The sequence below is a fragment of the Ambystoma mexicanum genome, chromosome 1q, assembly GCF_040938575.1.
Source record: "Ambystoma mexicanum isolate Mex_15411 chromosome 1q, UKY_AmexF1_1, whole genome shotgun sequence".
NCBI classification, from domain to species: Eukaryota; Metazoa; Chordata; class Amphibia; order Caudata; family Ambystomatidae; genus Ambystoma; species Ambystoma mexicanum.
The window spans coordinates 636,315,200-636,333,304 of record NC_090922.1 but is presented as its reverse complement, the minus strand read 5'-3'; the positions used below and the strand labels follow the sequence as shown (position 1 = coordinate 636,333,304).

Here is an 18,105-nt window from a genome sequence, read left to right as displayed (position 1 = left end):
AAAACATAAACCAAGATTTAAGACACTAGTAGTCCTCAGAAAGATGGTCACTATTTCAACTACCAGATGTGCAGGGAAATGAGCTCTAAATCCTACATGAATTGGAATGATTAGTGGGACACTAGGTTCACCCTTGGGCAGTAGAACTGAAAGGGGACGGCAGAAAAAGGCAGAAAAAGACATGATCTAATTTTTGTGCAAAGGAGAGCTAAGCATGATTCCCATACAGTGGAGAGGGGATGATGGGGCCGCCGACGTGTCTGGGATGAGAATAGAGTTCGCAAGGACCAGTGCTGACCTCGAAGTTGCCCACTGAGTTCACGCTGATAAACAGGTGCATGTCACATGGTTAGGATCAAAGATATGGTGGTGCTAGTTGATGTTAACGAAACGCTGTTCAGCATTCCATGATGGACAAGGACCTAACTCACGTGTGGTGAAGAGAATCAAGAAGACAGTGGAACCAACTGGAGGATGGGCTATATGTAATAATTGTTTTGCACCCTGAGTGGGGTGGGTGTGCCCGGACGTGGGCCCTGAGCCTGCTGGGCCTAGAGATCCAAGCTGCTCCTCCCTGATGATGCACAACGAGGCTGAAACATTTCTGGGCAGCTTGTGGTCTTGTGAAGAAAGGTTGTGACCTAGCAGTTTGGGCTGGATTGCCCCTTTTGCAGTGGGACCAAACCTGATTTGCATATGGTCTTTCCCCTTCTGTAATGGCTTGGCAGGCTCAAGAACGATGGTCTGGAGGGTTGCCCAGAGCAATGATTGAGGTTTGGATTCACTCCATACCTTCCAGCCATCACCTCTTGTTTTGAATTATATATAACCTACATGTACGTGCAGGAGATTAACATATCGTATATATGACCACTACGATAGGTCTGAAAACTCACATAAAATCAGGACTGTCTTTCATGTCAGTTTTCAAGAGAAAGATAATATACACTTCTTGCACATACAAAAACATTACATTAGAGTCGAACCTGACTTCAAAGTAAGTTTTCATACGTATAGGAGGCATATAGGACATTATGTGCCATACACTCGGATGCCATACACTGACACCATACACAAATACACCTTACATAACACAAACAATCATACAACACAGGCTCCTAGAACACATGCTCACCACTCATGGTCTTACAAAACACCACATGCTGTTATGCTATTACGACAAACACTCATAATACGTATCCAGCTTCTATACAAAATGTACATGTAGAAGATGTACATTTCTCACATGTATTCTACTATAGATATAAAAAGTAATGCATATCTGTAGTAAAGCGTAAAACTAATATGCCATACGCTCATACACTAATACAGCCCTACGACAAAAATGTATACTACATACCCCCTCACACACAATATAGCATATGCCGCACAGGTCAGTGGTCCATGGGAAAGTCAAAGGGACCCTAAACGGGTCCTACAAAATTCCCAAAAAATAAATGCTGAATTATGTGGGTCCTCCTGAACCCTGTTATACCTTAAACATTTTCCAGACGTATTAACCCATTGCTGCCTTTTCCCGCACGAAGGCCCAGTCTACCGCAGCCAAACAAAGAAGATTTGGCTGAAGGTTTTTGGGATTTAGAGAGCATGCATTTTCCCTTCCCCATATTTGCCAAACTTCAAACAGAAAGTTTTGACTATAGAAACAAACAGGACAAACTCAAGAGAACTCCCTGTGGTAAGGAAAAATGAAGCAAGTTCCAGGGGGAGGGTGCAGCAGAGAAAGCAACTGCCAGGTTAGCGACTATGAAGGCCCCACCATGAACGAACAAAAGCGGAAGTCAACGAGCAAGAGGCCCTTTAAGGAAGACAGTAGGGTGACTACAATGGTCTGGTGCCTAGGATGGTGGTCTGTAGGTGAAGCCTGCAGAATGTGAAGATGGCAAACAGCGACTGTGTAGAAGAAGATCAGGGACCCCAAAGATGGGAGCATGGCTGCTGTAAATTGAAGTAAACGTTCAAGGAGCAAGGACACATAGATGATTTGAGACATCCGGTGTACCACAGGTCACAGTTACAGTTCCATGCACAAAGGCTTCACAGAGGCCCTGATGAGGAAAGGGCAACACCAGAGAAGCAGACAAAGATCTAAGGACCGACAGGAAACAATACTCTTGTCGGTGTACCACAGAACAGCAGCACAACAGCCCAACCTTTGGGATAGGTCAGTGGATGCTCCAACCCTCATGACAGGTCAATGGAGGTTCTCTTAGAAGAACAGCAGCGCAGTCTGCATGACATTTATTCAGCAATAGAGCTAGCCTCAAAGACGGGAGAAACAATGCCATCCATTATCCAGCAGGGATTCTCACTTGTAAGACAGTAATACAGATGTCACTAACCAGAAGCTTCCAGGGAGCAATAAAGATTGCAGGAGAAATGTTAGGGAGTTTCACAAAAGTCCACCAATAGTAGGACTTGTCAAGACTCGCACTTGGGACACAGGGCTCCAACTCTTAGAATAGGCCTGAACCAGATAGGTTCTCTTGGTATCAAATGGCTGAGCAGCCCAATATATCTTAGGGGGTAGAAAGGGCTGTAGGTAGTACAAAGAACTTATTTAGACACACTGGCCAAAGAAATACTGATACAATAAAATTTAAATCAAAATCATGGTTTATTTTATATAAATATACACTAAGGTAAAGTTATTCTTCAGAAAGGCAATCTTAAATAAAGTAAATCAATTTTGTAATACTTCTAGAATGGCAGTATGCAATTCAAAGTTAAGGGGCAAGTTACTTACCTGTAACTCTGGTTCTCCAGCATGGGTCTTGCATGGATTCACATGCTCATGAATATTCCCCGTCGTCAGGCTGGAAATCCTCAGTAAAAAGAAAGCAGTTTAGCTATAAACTTAAACTGCTCATCTCCTTGATAGCCTATCCTTGTCCTCTGGGTCATACTGCCACCAGCCAATAACACTCATCCTCCTAAGCTCCACCCCTGGTGGCCATCTTCAAATTTTACCACACATTTCTAGTGTGGGGAGTCCTTGTTCTTCGTTCCTTGAAAATAGTAGGTTTGTTGCTATTTTCGGAAGCAAATCTTCCATCTCTTCTTCATCAACCATCATGCTGCGACTACTTGCAGTGGGCACCCGTTTTTGGTGAAGATCTTCAATCCACTATTGGATCTTCAACCCATGGCGCCAACAGGCCCGAGCTTGGGCCTACAACTCGACACCTCGGCCATTGCTGATGCTACAAAGAAAAGCCTCTTAAGGGCCTGGGAAAGTTGCAGCCTGAAATTCTTCGCTAAGGTCCAGCACCTCAAGTGCTTTTAATAGTCTTCATCCTGATTCATCGTCACCGGATTCTTAGGCAGATGGAAGAAGGGACACTGGGGTGGATCTTGCAGCATCCGTTGAGTGAAGTGGTTTCAGACAAAGGATTCTTCGGGGTTCTGTAATTATGACACCCTTTTCAAGACATAGTGAAGAACAATTACCACCCAGTCGATTGGTCTCACTCTCTCGGTCCAGCACTCTGGTGAGGGGACTTCAGGGAGTGGAATCTTGCTGCTGGAGGTCCAGAAGGAGTTCAGAAAAGTTTCAGGAGGATTCGACCTTCGGATTGCATAGTGGACAAAGGTACCAGGGTATTGGCGGTTTGCAGCCCGTGAGGTCATAGACCATTGTGGGATCACTCGAAATGCAGGTCGTCTTCAGGCTGATTTGACACACCAGTCTAAGGGAGAGAGTCGTTCTTTACAGGGCTGTACTGACACTTGGAAAAAGGGGTCAGACAGCAGCGATTACTCAGAGGGCATCTCCGATCATCTGGAAGTGGCTGCGGGCAGCTCTCCTCCAACTCCTTGTCAATGCTTCTGTTCCAGGGGTCAGCTTGTCTTTATTCTCAGGATCCATACCACTTATGTCGGAACCCAGCCAATCAGCACCCATGCAACATTCAAACTCTTGGGGGTGGCCGTCCATTCGGGACTGCCAGCCTCCCAGTTGGAACAGGTTCCAGGCAGGTACAACAGAAGACCAAGTACAGCAGAGTCTGAGTCCTCACCCATTTCCTGTCCTCACAGACACACTGGAGCCTTGGTGGGCTTCACAAAGGGATCCATCCAAAGACAAAAGTCAAACCAGGACCTCCCCCACCCAGTACGGCAGAAGGAGTAGAACATCTTGAATTGGCAAAAAAAGAAGTCACCATTTTGGGTCAATGGTGACCCTTCTATGCATTACCGTGGCTGTGAGTAGAAAACTGCACACAAGTAGGTAGGATAAAACCACTGCCACCAGCCACATTCAGATCACCTTGTCACTGTAAACAAAGAGTTACAGGAGCAGTGATAAAGGGAATACAGTGTAACCCATAGCACTCCACTTAAGGTGGGGTGTGCTGATCTCACAATATGAAAAATAGGAAGGATATAAATAATCTCCTACAAAATTAAATAAAAAGTGAAGCCCAAAGGGCTCCCAGCAAGGTTTTGTACGATCGGGCCGAAAAAAAAGGTCCAGCCGTACAAAACGACCGAAGAATGCTACCACTGCTACTGTGTGGCATAGTGAGTGGGGTGTTGCAGGGGACACCCCCGCAGCACACCCACAGAAAAAAAAAAACAGGGGCTATCCCCGCTCTCTATACTTTACAGTATAGTGAGCGGGGGTTGCAGGGGAAACCCCTGCAGTCCCTGTAGTCTGTATGTGTGTTCGCATGAGAAAGACGCAAACGTTTGGTAGTTCACACCTTTCTCATGCGAACATTCCGGCCGCAACAAAATCAGCTGCGGCCGGATCATTTAGAATCTCCCAGCCTCAAGCCGAAGGACCGTATCTCTTCAGGACTGAAATCACTGCACTGGCTCCCAGTGGCTGCGAGGATTAAGTTCAAAACCCTCTTTATTGTCCACAAGGCCTTCTGGGGCCTTGGGCCAAAATACCTTCAACTCTCTCTTCCTAAATATATTCCTTCTCGAGCTCTTCTCTCATCCACCTCCAACTACCTCAGGGTCAGCCGCTTCTCCAAGCAACGAGCTGGGGTAGATCTCTCTCTGCAGCAGGGGTCTCCCTCTGGAACAGCCTTCCTGCCTCCCTGAAAGTACTACTCTGGCCTCTGCTTTCTCTCCCTCTCTCCCCTGCTTAAACCACTGAACCTGCACCGAATCTGCTACTGGACCACTCACCGATCTCGGTCCTTGGCCCAGCCACTCTTCCCTTGCACTGCCTACCGGCACCACGGGACTGTCTCTGTATCCCACAGCCCCTTCTCCCGGCACTTACCTTGCACTTGCCACCAGCTGGCCCTATTATTTATCTTTTATTCTAACCTTTACTGCACTTTCCTTGCACTTGCCACCAGCTGGCCCCATTATTTATCTTGTATTCTACTAACCATGTACAGCACTTTCCCCCTCTCTCCTGCACTTTTCCCAGTCCCCTCTACCCTTGCACTTGCGCGGTCTGAAGGACACCTGGCCTAGTAGGATCGTTGTCTGTCTCCCCGTGTCCCCCCCCCGCCTTGTCGCGCCTTGAAACACTTGTGTATAGGCGCGTTACAAATGCCATATCATATCATAACACTGCACAGAGAGTGCTGTGTGGTGCAAACGTCAAAAGACAGATGCCATAAAACTTGGATGAAAATATAACCCCAAGAAAAAGGTATTAAAAGAAATGCAAAAGCATTCGAAGGATACGGTAAAAGAATGAGTGGGTGTGGAAAAAGGTTCCCACTCACTCGGGGGGAAAAAGACCAAAAATCCAGTAGTCCAGCAAAAAGTGCTGGGGTATTCGCACATAGAGGAGATTGTGCGTACAAATAAATCAACCCTAACAAGAAAGACCATCCCTTTCAGATCGAGGCGATGGAGAGCCTGAAACAGTATCTGTCTGGTAAAAAGGGAGTAGAGTTTGGCTTTGGGGAGGGTCACAAGTCACAGACACCCGAGCTTCTAGTCAGGAGCCTTTGTTTATTCTTTACAGCTCTGGGACATAGTTATAGGTTGTAGAGTAACGAATGGCTGATAGTCACCACAATTACTTATTTCTACACACACACACACACACACACACACACACACACACACACACTCACTCACTCACTCACTCGCACTCGCACTCACACACTCTCTCTCTCTCTCTCTCTCTCTCTCTCTCTATCTCGGGGGCAACCCGAGCCCTCCAGTCACATGTCAAGCACCTTGAAAACATTTGGTGGACTCCTAATCTGTGACAGCTAGCCTCAGTCAGGTCTCATGAAGACACTAGCCCATCGCAAATTCAGTTTCTGAGAACTAAAGAGTTTGAGCTAAACTTAGACCAAATAGTCAAAATTGTGGTCCCCGACATAAAACAGGAAATGGAAGAACCACAAATATAATGGCCATGTCACAGCTTAAAAAACAGGAATGTATACGTAATAGACATATTGGGGTTCGTAAGTTTGGTGGTGCATGAATGGTGCCGGTATAAGTACAGGTCATTCTGTGACTGGCACCTTTCCCACCCTGCCTAACTACAAGTTTGCTGGTGGGGGTTGTGTGAGAAAGCAGATACAAAGGGGGCCACACTTTGGTAGTACACCTCGAGGGCTTTAGGATTAGGCCTAAAGGGAATGAAGAAGATCAGGACATTAAAAAGTCACTAAAAGACCAGGGGCTTAACAATTTTAGTCAAAAAGGAGCCAAATAGGTTTTCTGATATAACTGCGGGAAATGTGGACAAAAAATAATAAATATTCAGGAGTCAGAGCCCTGGAACAGTCTTGTTAGTAAAGGAACTGAAGACAATTTGAATCATACAATAGGAGTTGGGCAAGATTGTGTGCAGTATCGTTTGGAAGACTACAGCAACCTTGACAATAGGAACACAACCTTTGGTACATAGGTTGGTAGTGTAGCCGAGCAGCCAGGCTTATCTCAAGAGGGGTCAATATAAGCAGTAGTGTTGTGACACAGAGTTTCAGAGTGACATTTATTCAAATAAACTCTTACACTCAAGGTTTCTTGATTAAAAAAATATTAATTTATTTAACAGTTAGTTATATAAGCCTTCTTCAGAAGGGAGCAACACGTCTAACAATTATGATAGAATTGAGTGTGGAAAAAGGTTCCCACTCACAGAGGTATTAAGGAATAATATCCCACTAGTAAAGCAAAAAAGGTCTGGGGTTGACCCAGGTCAGGACGATGTACCAGTTCTGTGAAAATCTTACCTAACAATAGGCATAGTAGATGAGAGCGGTAGAGCAAACTCACAACCAGTGGGCTCATACAAGTATTTCTGCAATTACACAAACAGCAGTAGAGATTGAATGATCTGGAATCTATTTAGCTATGTCTTTGAGCCTAAACTTCCCTGGTTAAATTGGCACCAATAGCCTTGTCCCCCAAATTGCACTAGAGAAACCGGACACAGGATTGGGCCCTTTCTCCTCCCCCAGAGTAGTACTTGAATTATTGGGCCTCATTACACGGTATGCGGTAACCATGGCGCTATTTGCGCCATGGTTACTGCCGGTATTTTACTGTGTCCGCCTTGGTGGATGGCGGAATTACCGCCCTACTCCAAGGTGAGCGGGGGCGGTAATTCCCCATTCACCAAGGCACTTTCCCATTCCCATTTTTGCCCCCATAGGGCTCAATGGGAATGGGGAAGGAGCCAATTACTGTACCGCAAATTGCGGTACCGTAATTGGCACCAAGGTCCCTTTGCGGGCCTGTTCCTTAACGGCTGGTAAAACCAGCCGTTGAGGTCGGGTCCCGCAAAGGGACGTCGTAGTAAGGCAGTAAGGGTTTACCGGTACCGGTGCCCTTACCGGTACCGGTAAACCCTTACCGCATTCCGTGTAATGAAGCCCATTGTCTTAATCTGTTAATCTGCAAGTTTTCTCAGGAAACTGGCTGGCCAAAGTACAGAAAATGCAAACGTCGCTTTTTTCATACTTCCGATAGCCTGCTTGGCTGCAGCCCCAGTACAACGATTGACACCATTGGCAAGTGGCATAGCTCAGTATCTCTCAATCAGACATAAGCTTCTGCGACTGATCTTCATCCCCGGCAGTTCACAGATTACCGGACTCCCTAAATCAACCTTTGTGTACCCTTGGGGTACAATAGATGCTTTGCAGAATCCCTTAGCGACTCTTTAGCAGCCATCTTGGTCTCCCACCTCCTACTCACAATATTAGGGACTTCAATATCTGGTTTGACATCCCACACAACCCCCTGACACGATCCCTACTGGAAAACCTGGGAACTCTATATTAAACACAACTAGTCTCAAGCCCTACCCACTCTGCAGGCGACACCCTTAAAGCAATCTTCGTCTCGGCAGACCTCATCACTACACTGTCACTTCGCCCACTCATCTGGACGGACCATTCGGCCATCCCCTTCTCTTTCGACAGCAGCCCTGTGTCCATCTACCCACTCCTGCCTAGGGAAGGAAGTAAAATACTCCTGATCTGGCAGATCCCTTACTTGCCTCCCTGACCTCCATACCCCTCCATTCGGGCCAGATATCCACCTGGGAAGCACTCAATCCAGTCACATTCTTCTTTAGCCGACCTGGCCTCTCTCCCAGATGGTTCACCTCTGCCCTCAAAAATCTCAAATCCCAGAACCACATTTTGCAAAATAGATGGCGTGCAGACCCATCACCAAACAGAACACCCTACACCTGCCAGCTCAAAGCTTACTGGGCAGAAATGCACAAAGCCAAAAGATCCATTACTGGAATAAAATCACCAACGCGCCGAACCACTTTAGGGAAATCTGCATGCTTATCTCCAAATTAAATGCCCCAGCGTGAACAACCTCCTCCGCCACCCAAACACTCTCAGACCACAGCATAGCCTTAGAAAGAACCATCACCATTGTCACTATTGTGGTGAAAGTTAGGCTTGTCACAGAGCAGGGTTATGCTGAGAGGCTAGATGCTTTAAAGGTTACAGTTTTCTGGACTTGCGACAGGATCAAAAACTAAACAAGGAAAGGAATGTTGGTGGCTAATAACCAGTTTACTCACCGTAGTGACCACCTTACTCCTAGTCCATAGTCCCCTTTCCTCCATACTTATGGGACATCTCTCCATCCTGTTGGGCGGGACCGGAGCACTTTTGTAAAAAGCATCCAACAAAAATTTCCAAAAATGTTGTCCTTCCTCTCTTTCATGCACAGGGCCTGGTATGCGGCTGTAACCCCGCCCACCTTGGCTCCGCCCCGCGCATTGCCCATCAGTCCTTTTCTATCGCCAGGTCAGAGACCGATTAGCAATAGCATAGAAACCTTATTAGAGGGGACGGCGGGCGGGCGTATGGAGGAAAGGGGACTATGAACTAGGAGTAAGGTGGTCACTACGGTGAGTAACCTGGTTATACTCCTACGTCCCGTCCCCTTTCCTCCATACTTATGGGAGATTTCCAAAAAGCAACCACGGCTGCCTTGCCCCACACCAGGTGCGCGTGAATACCCTTAGGAGGTTTCAGCCCTTGGACGGTGAACGACTCCGTGATGCAGGCGGTGATCCACCGAGAAATAGTCGCCTTAGACGCCTGCTTACCCTGAGGGTTGCCAAAAGTCACAAAAAGTTGAGAAGAGCTTCTAAGCTCGGAAGTCCTGTCAAGTTAGAACTTAAGAGCACTTCTGACGTCTAGACAGTGCAGAACCCCTTCAGCCTCTGAGGCAGGGTTCGGAAAAAAGACTGTTAGGGAGATCAACTGATTCATATAGAATTCAGTTACCACCTTCAGTAGAAAGGCCGGGTTTGTCCGTAGGACTACCTTGTCCTTGTGAAAGACCAAGAAAGGATGGTCCACTGACAAGGCTTGGAGCTCACTCACTCTCCTCGCTGACGTAACGGCGACCAGAAAGGACACTTTCCAGGATAGGTACTTGAGGTCCACCGTGGCCATTGGTTCAAAGGGTTTATGGCACAACGCCGTCAGGACTACATTTAGGTCCCAGGGCGGGTGCGGACTACGAACTGGAGGGTAGAAGCGTGTCAAGCCTGCAAAATGCCTCTTAATCACTGGGTTACTCAGAGAATAAGAGCATTGGTCTGTGGAAAGATAAGCGGAAACTGCTGAAAGGTAAGTTCTGCATGACAGAACGTGAACACCCGAGACTGCTAGGGAGGACACGAAGGACAGCACCGTGTCAATCGTAGCTGCCCTTGGATCCAACTGCTTTTTCAAACACCAGTGACAGAACCTGAGCCATTTACTCCTGTATTGGGATCTGGTCTAGGGTTTCCTGGCTGCCTGGATAATACGCATGTTAACCGTAGACAAGTTAAGATGCTCTAAAGACTTGAACTCAGGCACCATGCTGCCAAGCTGAGCGATTGTGGGGAGGGGTGCCACATCTGCTGTTCCCCTTGATGAAGATCAGGTTACCAGTGACCCCTGATCGGCAGATACACCGACAGGTGTTGAAGTTCTGAGAACCAAAAGCTGGCCGGCCACCACAGGGCAATGAGTTGAAGGGAACAGTTCACAGAGTTCTTCAGTTTCCAAATTGCTCGATGGACTAGAGGCAGAGGCGGGAAGGCGTAAGTCCTCATGTTGTGCCATGGAATCTCGAGAGCATCCCCCAGAGAGGAGGCTCCCAGCACCCCTCTGGAGGCATACTGAGGAAGCTTCTTGTTTACCGCCGTAGCGAAGAGGTCCACCTTCGGTGTGCCCCAACGCAAGAAAATCCATGAGAGGACCTCCGCCTTCAGCTCCCACTCGTACCTGACCACTGACCACCGGCTGAGGGCATCCACTGTGACATTCAGCTGGCCCGGGATGTGCACTGCAAGCAGCCAGACCCCAAGAAGCACAGCCCATTCCCATATCTGGATGGGCAGGTCCACGAGGGGGGGAGACTTCATTCCCCCTTGCTTGTTGATGTAATACATTGACACCACATTGCTAGGAAGATCACCAGAAGCTCCAAATAATTTATGTGCAGGAGCTTGTCCTGAGGCGGCCAGAGGTCCGAAACTTGACGATCTAACGTCGCACCCCACCCCAGAAGGGAGGAGTCCGTCGTGATCATCACCGTGGGGCTTGGGTCCTGAAACCCCGCACCCACCAACAGGTTGCTGAGAGATAACCACCAATCCAGGTCCACTCTCATGGAATCCGGAATCATTATCAGTTTGGAATCCGGGTCCGCAGCCTGACGCCAGGAACTCTGAAGAGCCATCTGGGTCCGTCTCATCTTGAGACGAGCAAGAGGAAGAGCCAGCACGCACAAGGCCATGAGGCCCAGAAGCCTGTGGAACCACCAGGCCGACATGCTCTCCGACTGCGCAAACATCTGACACGTGGCTAACAGATCCGCCATTCTGTCCCCGGTCAGGTACACTCTGCAGTCGATCATGTTCCAGCGAAAACCCAGGAAAATCAGGTCCTGCAAGACCGTCATGGAAGATTTCCGCCAGTTCACCGACAGCCAAATATGGAACAGGAGATGAAGGAGAGACTGGAGATTGCCCTCTGCTGCCAGCGGACAAGGGCTGCGTAAGAGACAGTTGTCCAAATATGGATACACATGGATACCCTGGAGACGAAGATAGGCCGCAATCACCGACATCATCTTCGTGAAGACACGCAGCGCCGAGCTGAGGCCAAAAGGAAGCACTCGAAACTAGAAGTGCTCCTCTCCCAAAGAGAAGCAGACATCTCTCCTGTGTGGGTTCCAAATCAGGATATGCATGTACGCATCCTGAAGATCCACAACGCTGAGCCAATCGCCCATCTGCAAGGAGGGCCGTATCTGGCTGGGCGTGATCGTCTTGAATTTCTCTTGGGGTAGGAAAAGATTGAACTGGGAAAGGTCTAGGATGGTGCGCAGGCCAGCCTGGTTGGGTTTGGGCACCATAAACAGCTGGGAGTAGAAGCCCTCCCCTCGCTCCCCAAGGGGAACAGGTTCCACAGCTCTGAGGTCCAGAAGTTTCTGAACCTCGGCTTTGAGGGAGGGCGAGCCCGACAGCTGAAAAGGAGGGTTGAGGGGTGGGGTAAGAGGTAGAGGTAAGCGGAAGCCCGCTCGAGCCACTGACAAGACCCATCTGTCTTCTGTGATGGTCTGCCACGCCTCCCAATGAGACGCAATGCGTCCTCCCACCAGGGTCTTGTGCGAGTAGGTTTATCGGTGGCGGTGCCACCTGAACCTGAGGAGGAGGCTGAGGAACGGGAGAAAAACCGCGTCCGTTGTTGCCTACGGCGGTTATTCCCCGCAGGGGTATCTACTCTGCGAGACTTAAGGTCGATGAAGCCCCTAAAGCCAGAGGAAGGTCGACTTTGCGACAACGGTCTCTGGGTTTTGAAAGGAGCCTTAACCTGCCGTGAGATATCAACCCCCAGCATAAGGCCCCGACCCGAGGTGTCTACGTGATGAGCCGCAGCCTCCAGGAGATCCGGGGCCAAGACCCTGGCGTCGGAAAGGCCTCCTTTAAAGTCTTCCAGCTTCTCGACCGGGATAAACTCCTCAAACTCCGACAGAACTTTCCACATCTGCATGTTAGCTCCCGTTAATATCAATTCAGCGTTGGCCTGCCTGAGCTGCAAGGCCGAGTTAGCGAAGATTTTCCTCCCGAGGGAGTCGAGGAGCCTGTCCTCCTTTCCCAGAACCTGAGTAGCCATCGTGGAAGAGGATGCTGCAGGCCTGGACTGCAAAGTGGCCGCAGCCACCACTGTGGAGGAGGGGGGCGGACAAGACGACAGGGCCACCTCTTCCGAAGAATGCAGTCTGTATTTAGCGTCAATTATCTTATTGACAAAAAGTCCAGAGTGTGGCTTTTCCCAGACTCTGCGGACCTCGGCCAGAACGTCCTTCTGCAAGAACAGGCCGGTACGCTCCAAGGGAGACAGGGTGAAAACCCCAGAAAGCACGCCCTCCAGCAGAGCGGGTGCCTCGGGCACTGGAACATCTAAGAACTTCATCATGTCCAGTACCCGGTCATGAAAAGCTCTGATAGAGCGGGGAAGGTCCTTGCTGTCCTGATCACCTTGTGCGTCATCCGACAGATCAGGATCCTGCTGAACCGTGTCGGGCGCTGCCTTGTCCACAGGGGACAATGGGGGCCAAGGCGGAAGAGTCGGGGGAGGCGCCGTAGGCGAGAGGGGCGCCGGCGGAACCACCGGAGGAACAGGTGGAGCCGGAGGCGCGGGAGGACATATCTCCTTAAAAGGCCTATGAAATACTCCCTCATGGGGTCGGTACGCATAAGCATTTGAAATTTACTGAAAAAAGCTTCCTCCAGGGACTGCTTCGGAACCTGAGGAGGCCTCTCATGAGATGGACAAATCCAGGGATGTAATAGGGACAGGTGCCACACTGGCCCCTCCACCGACGTATCCACATAGGTCAACGGTGCTGACCCTGCGGGCAGCGAAACATTGTGCGGAAGAGGCATCCGAGCGTTCCAGTCAAACTGGCCGATAAGGATGCGCACAAGGGACTATTATTCACCCCCAAGGGGCCAAGCCCTACACCTGAGGCCGATGGCGTAGTTGTAGGGGTAGCACCCAAAATGGCTGCCGCGGTCGTGGCAGGAACGGGCGCCATTTTGTCATCTGAGGGGAACTGCGGCACGTGAGGAAGTGAGGCATGGAGGCAGGGGTCCCCGTCAATGGATCAGGGGACTTAACTTTAGCCTTAAAATAAGGGACCTCGGCAGAGCTGGTACTGTGAGGCCTGGAATGTTTTTGTGACATACCAACCACCAAATTAGCCTTCGAAGGAAGGACCTCGGCACTGCCGGTAAAAGAAGAACTTTGCTTCTTTGCCCCCTCAACAAGTCTGGTGTTACCGCAAGAGCGGGAACAATGAGAAACAGCTTTCACCAACAAGGCCTTGTCAGGCCTCTCAGAACTGTTGGTAGCTTTAGCCTATGAACGAGGGACCTCGGACCCAGGTCCGGTAACAGCCTTATCTGCGCGGGCCTCGAACATCCGTTCGGTAACAGCAAGCCCACCCAAGGCCTCGGGGCGCACGCCTGTCTTATTTTTGAGGGAAGCCGACAGAAAGGCCTCAGAGCGAGCTCCAGTAACCCACGACTCAGTAGAACTGGGTCTACAAACAGCCCCCACAGGAGGGGCCTCGGAGCGCACTCCGGTATCCACAGGCCCCTTACGGAGACCCTCGGAGAAAACTCGGGTACAATTATTAGGCCCAACAGGCACCTCACGGCAAACCCCGGTGGCAGAGCGATCAACGCCCCTCCCGGCCGAGAGGAACCCGGAAAGGTATGCTCTGAAAAGTAAAGAACTTACCGGACATTTCTTCTTCTCGTCGATGAACGCCTGAAAATGTGAAGGAGGAGTTCGTCGGAACAACACCTCCCACCGCTCCAACCGACGTTGAAGTGCCCGGACCAAAAGGGAGTCGCAGTAAAAACAGGAGTCCCAACGGTGAGCCGGACCCAAGCACTCTAAACAAAGACGATGGGGATCCGCCCTCGCTAAACGACAGTGACACGATGAACAATCTGGAAAGTCTCGTTTGAACGACAGACAGACTAGCACACGATCGCTAGCGAGAGCCAGAGAGGAAAAAAGGGAAGAAAATCTTCTGAGGATGCAAGTGCGTCCAGTCCTGAAGAAGCGGAGAAAAGGACAGATGGGCGATGCGTGGGGCGGAGCCAAGGTGGGCGGGGATACGGCCGCGTGCCGGGCCCCGCGCAAGAAAGAGGAAGGACAACATTTTTGGAAACATTTTTGGGTGCTTTTTACAAAAGTGCTCCGGGCCCGTCCTACAGGACGGAGAGATGGCCCATAAGTATGGAGGAAAGGGAAGGGGATGTAGGAGTAATAAGAGAATGCTTTTCATGGACGGCTTTGGGCAGTGTATGGCAATACAGATTGTAGATACTTGTGTGACGTACACCCACTCTTGCCCATCAACACTGGCAAATGCTCATCTCAAAAGCTTTGCTGCAAGTTATGCAATTATTAGAAAACGTTAGAGAAAAGCAAATGCATTTTGTCACAAAACCGCAAGCAGATGTCCAAATGGGTGGTCAGTCAAAATCTCGAAAAAATAATCTCGAATAACAATAAGGTCGAAAAAAAAGACCGAAAAAAAAGTCGAATTATATATTTATTTTGGGGTCCGGGATTTTAAAAAAAATGGTTAATAAAAAAAAATTTAAAAAAGGGGGGGTTGTGGGACCCCCCATTTCGAATAAAAAACGTCATAAAAAAAAATTCGACCTTTTTTTTTCGGCCTTTTTGTTTCGAGATTTATTTTTTCAAGATTTTTAAATTCGGTATTATGACCATAAACCGTCTAAATGACAGAGCAGAGGACATGTGTCCTTTACAATGTGGAAAGAGAAAGTGATTCAAAGTCCAGATGATGTAGGGGAAGGTGCAAACAGGCACCAGGGACAAAGACAGGACGTAATAACAAAGTAACAGGAGGGTGGAGGAAGTGCTGGGTTAAGGAAAGCAGAGGGGGAGAAGAGCTTTAGGTGGAGGGGACAGACGGACGGTGGGTAAAGGAGAGAACAGAAATGTATGGAGCAGAAACTGGAGGGGGCACGAGCAGTGGCTAGGTGGTGAGCCAATGATCATCTAAGGCAGGGTACATTTCTAGGCATCTGAATTTTTGAAACGCGTCCCATGTTGGAGAAGTTACTATTTGCATCTCAAGCGAAAGCCACATGTTCATCATGCTATGAACCCGATCCTTGTTCACCAGAGGTAGCATCTGATTGCGAAGTGATGCCCAAGGGCTGCAAAATGCTTGAAGTAGTTGGTGTGCATGCCAGAAAACAACTACATCCTTCCCATCTCATCAACCAACAATCTTGAGGTTTAATAACCCTAAGGGTCAATTGAGCCACAAAAAGCAAGACTTTTCCCAAAGAGTATTCAACTCAGAATTGTGCACAGAATTTAAGTTTTGGAGGAACCAGGAGCTGCCATGAAACAGAGGGTGCACCAATACAAGGACTAGAAGTACGTCATAAAATAATAAAACGCTCCTTTGAATAAGGAACCTTGTACAGGTGTTTTCGGCACGACTGATAAACGGAGTGACTGCAGAGACCAAAGTCACCATGGCTTTTAAAGAAAAATGAAAACAAATGTAAATTGACTGAAAAGTGAAATACATTTTCTACCTTGAATATCAGTACTGCTGCAAGATCTCTTCTGTCCCATCTTCTGAGAACGATGGTAGACAGGACTCCCATTATCCTCCAAGGATTGGTTAGGAAAGTCTCCAGAACTCTGAGATACATTTCCATGTGATGAATGAGCGCTATTCACTAGCCTTTTCATTGGAACAAGTCTAAAATACAAATATAACAAAGTCCATCAATAAAACATGCTGTTGATCAAGGCTGACCTGTGAAAAACACTAAGCCAAACCATTTGAGGAAACATTACTTACATCTGATGATGATTCCACAGCATCAGTAACTTGTTAAGATTCACATGCTTGTTAGTTTAATTACTAATCTCTGGCTTTGCCGATGCACATTGCAGTGTACCCTATCACCATCAATGTGCCCAAAAAGGTAAACAATTTCATAACCAGAGCTCCAGATAAGAATTTTAAGTTTTTGAATGATTTTAGTGAGTAAAAAAATAATGCTCATTCCCAATGAGGTTATTCTGAAGGCAAGTAAAAATACAGGCATCATTTTGTAATCTATCGTTGCATATAATAATTCTTGTAAATTGAAAGCTGCAACACTTCCTCAAAGCTTCTTTTCACATCAGGCAGTAATATTAGAGCTCCTTCTTGTGGTACTGTTCTTCCTATTTCAATGATCAGAACATATCCGTGAACCTGTGTAGTTTGTTGTGTGGTATTGTTTGCTGGGATCATTGGTCTCTTTTTCAGGAGTAAAGGTGCCGGTATGTGGCTTATCTATAGGTTTTCTCATGACACGAGAATATGAAAATGCCAGCTTTCTAACTATGAATGGGGAGAGTTGAATGCAAGCCTATAGTAGACTTTAATGTTAGTAAAGCGTGGTTTTGCCCATAAAATGGCATGAAAGGTAGCAACTGCGTTAACTATATTTTTTCTAGTGAGCATTATTTTTCCTAGAGCATATCTATCCTCACAGATTGTGTATTTACACAAAGTGCAAGACGTAGCAATTAATCATTAAAATGTAAATCAGTGAGTTTCTCAGGCATTTTCTAAAAGGTAGGATGGTCAGGGATTGCTCCAATTGCCAGGGGGAGAGCATGCAACACACTGGCAGCTAAACCCCTGGCATGTACCACTCCCCTCCAGGAGCTTAAACTGGAATATCAGAGGGGGGTAATTTCTGGAGATGGCCAATTAACAGTTTGCCATTTACAGGCATACAAAGTTCAACATCTGCAGAAGTCTGTATCTTAACAGCAATTGTTAAAACGGGTTTCCAAAAACAACCCTGGGGGTGGATTTTGGTAGGCAAACCTACTAGGATGAACAGGCAGACAGAGATTGAGAAAGACCTAATCAAGCTGAGAAAGCAGTGCAGCAAGGTTTAATCTGAGAAGGGCTGTGAGAGTGGTCTCAGTCTACAATGAGTCCACACAGAACACCGCCAACAATGCAAGTTAGACATGCAAGTACAAAAATATACACTTGCCACCACATCTGCCCGGCAACAGACATTGAGGCACCAAGCAGACAGTCCAACCCCCCACATCCAGGATCACACACAAACCACCTCTTTGCGCAGGAAATCAGCAGTACTGATTGCAGGAAAAAAGAATGAATTTCCAAAGTGAAGAGAAGGACCGAAAGCACTCCAGAGAGGGAATGACAGTGAGAAACCAGGACAGGAATCCCAGGATAACCTTCCGGTACAAGGACATCTTTCCTTTTGTTAGAAATGTGGACTATGGGCAAAGGCCTATACTAAGGAGACAGGGTGGGGGGTCGGTATCCAGCAGCCATCGTGTGCAGGTTCGACTAGGATCCTGGACAGAGGGACTGCAGTGTTATGTTATAGACGAGAGGAAAAGCACCCCTTAGACTTTCTTTTCTAGCACAGGGATTGGACCAATAGAGATATGGAAAGTCATTTCTTTTTAACTTAATCAGAATAAACCCTTCTAAAAACATGTCTGGCTGTCCAAGTAATACTTACCCCAGATGCTAAACATACATTTACTGTGACCC

At 48.0% G+C, this 18,105-nt stretch overlaps 1 protein-coding gene across 10 annotated transcripts in view; it reads right to left on the bottom strand.

The window, feature by feature from the left end:
• The window catches only part of ARHGAP29 (Rho GTPase activating protein 29), a 527,305-nt gene that overhangs the window by 124,453 nt on the left and 384,747 nt on the right, over positions 1–18,105 (bottom strand). For all 10 annotated transcript variants that reach the window (XM_069641212.1, XM_069641216.1, XM_069641217.1 and 7 more), the window contains one exon: positions 16,097–16,266. In XM_069641212.1, the coding sequence (XP_069497313.1) occupies positions 16,097–16,266 (170 nt within the window). The remainder of the gene's footprint in view (positions 1–16,096; positions 16,267–18,105) is intronic.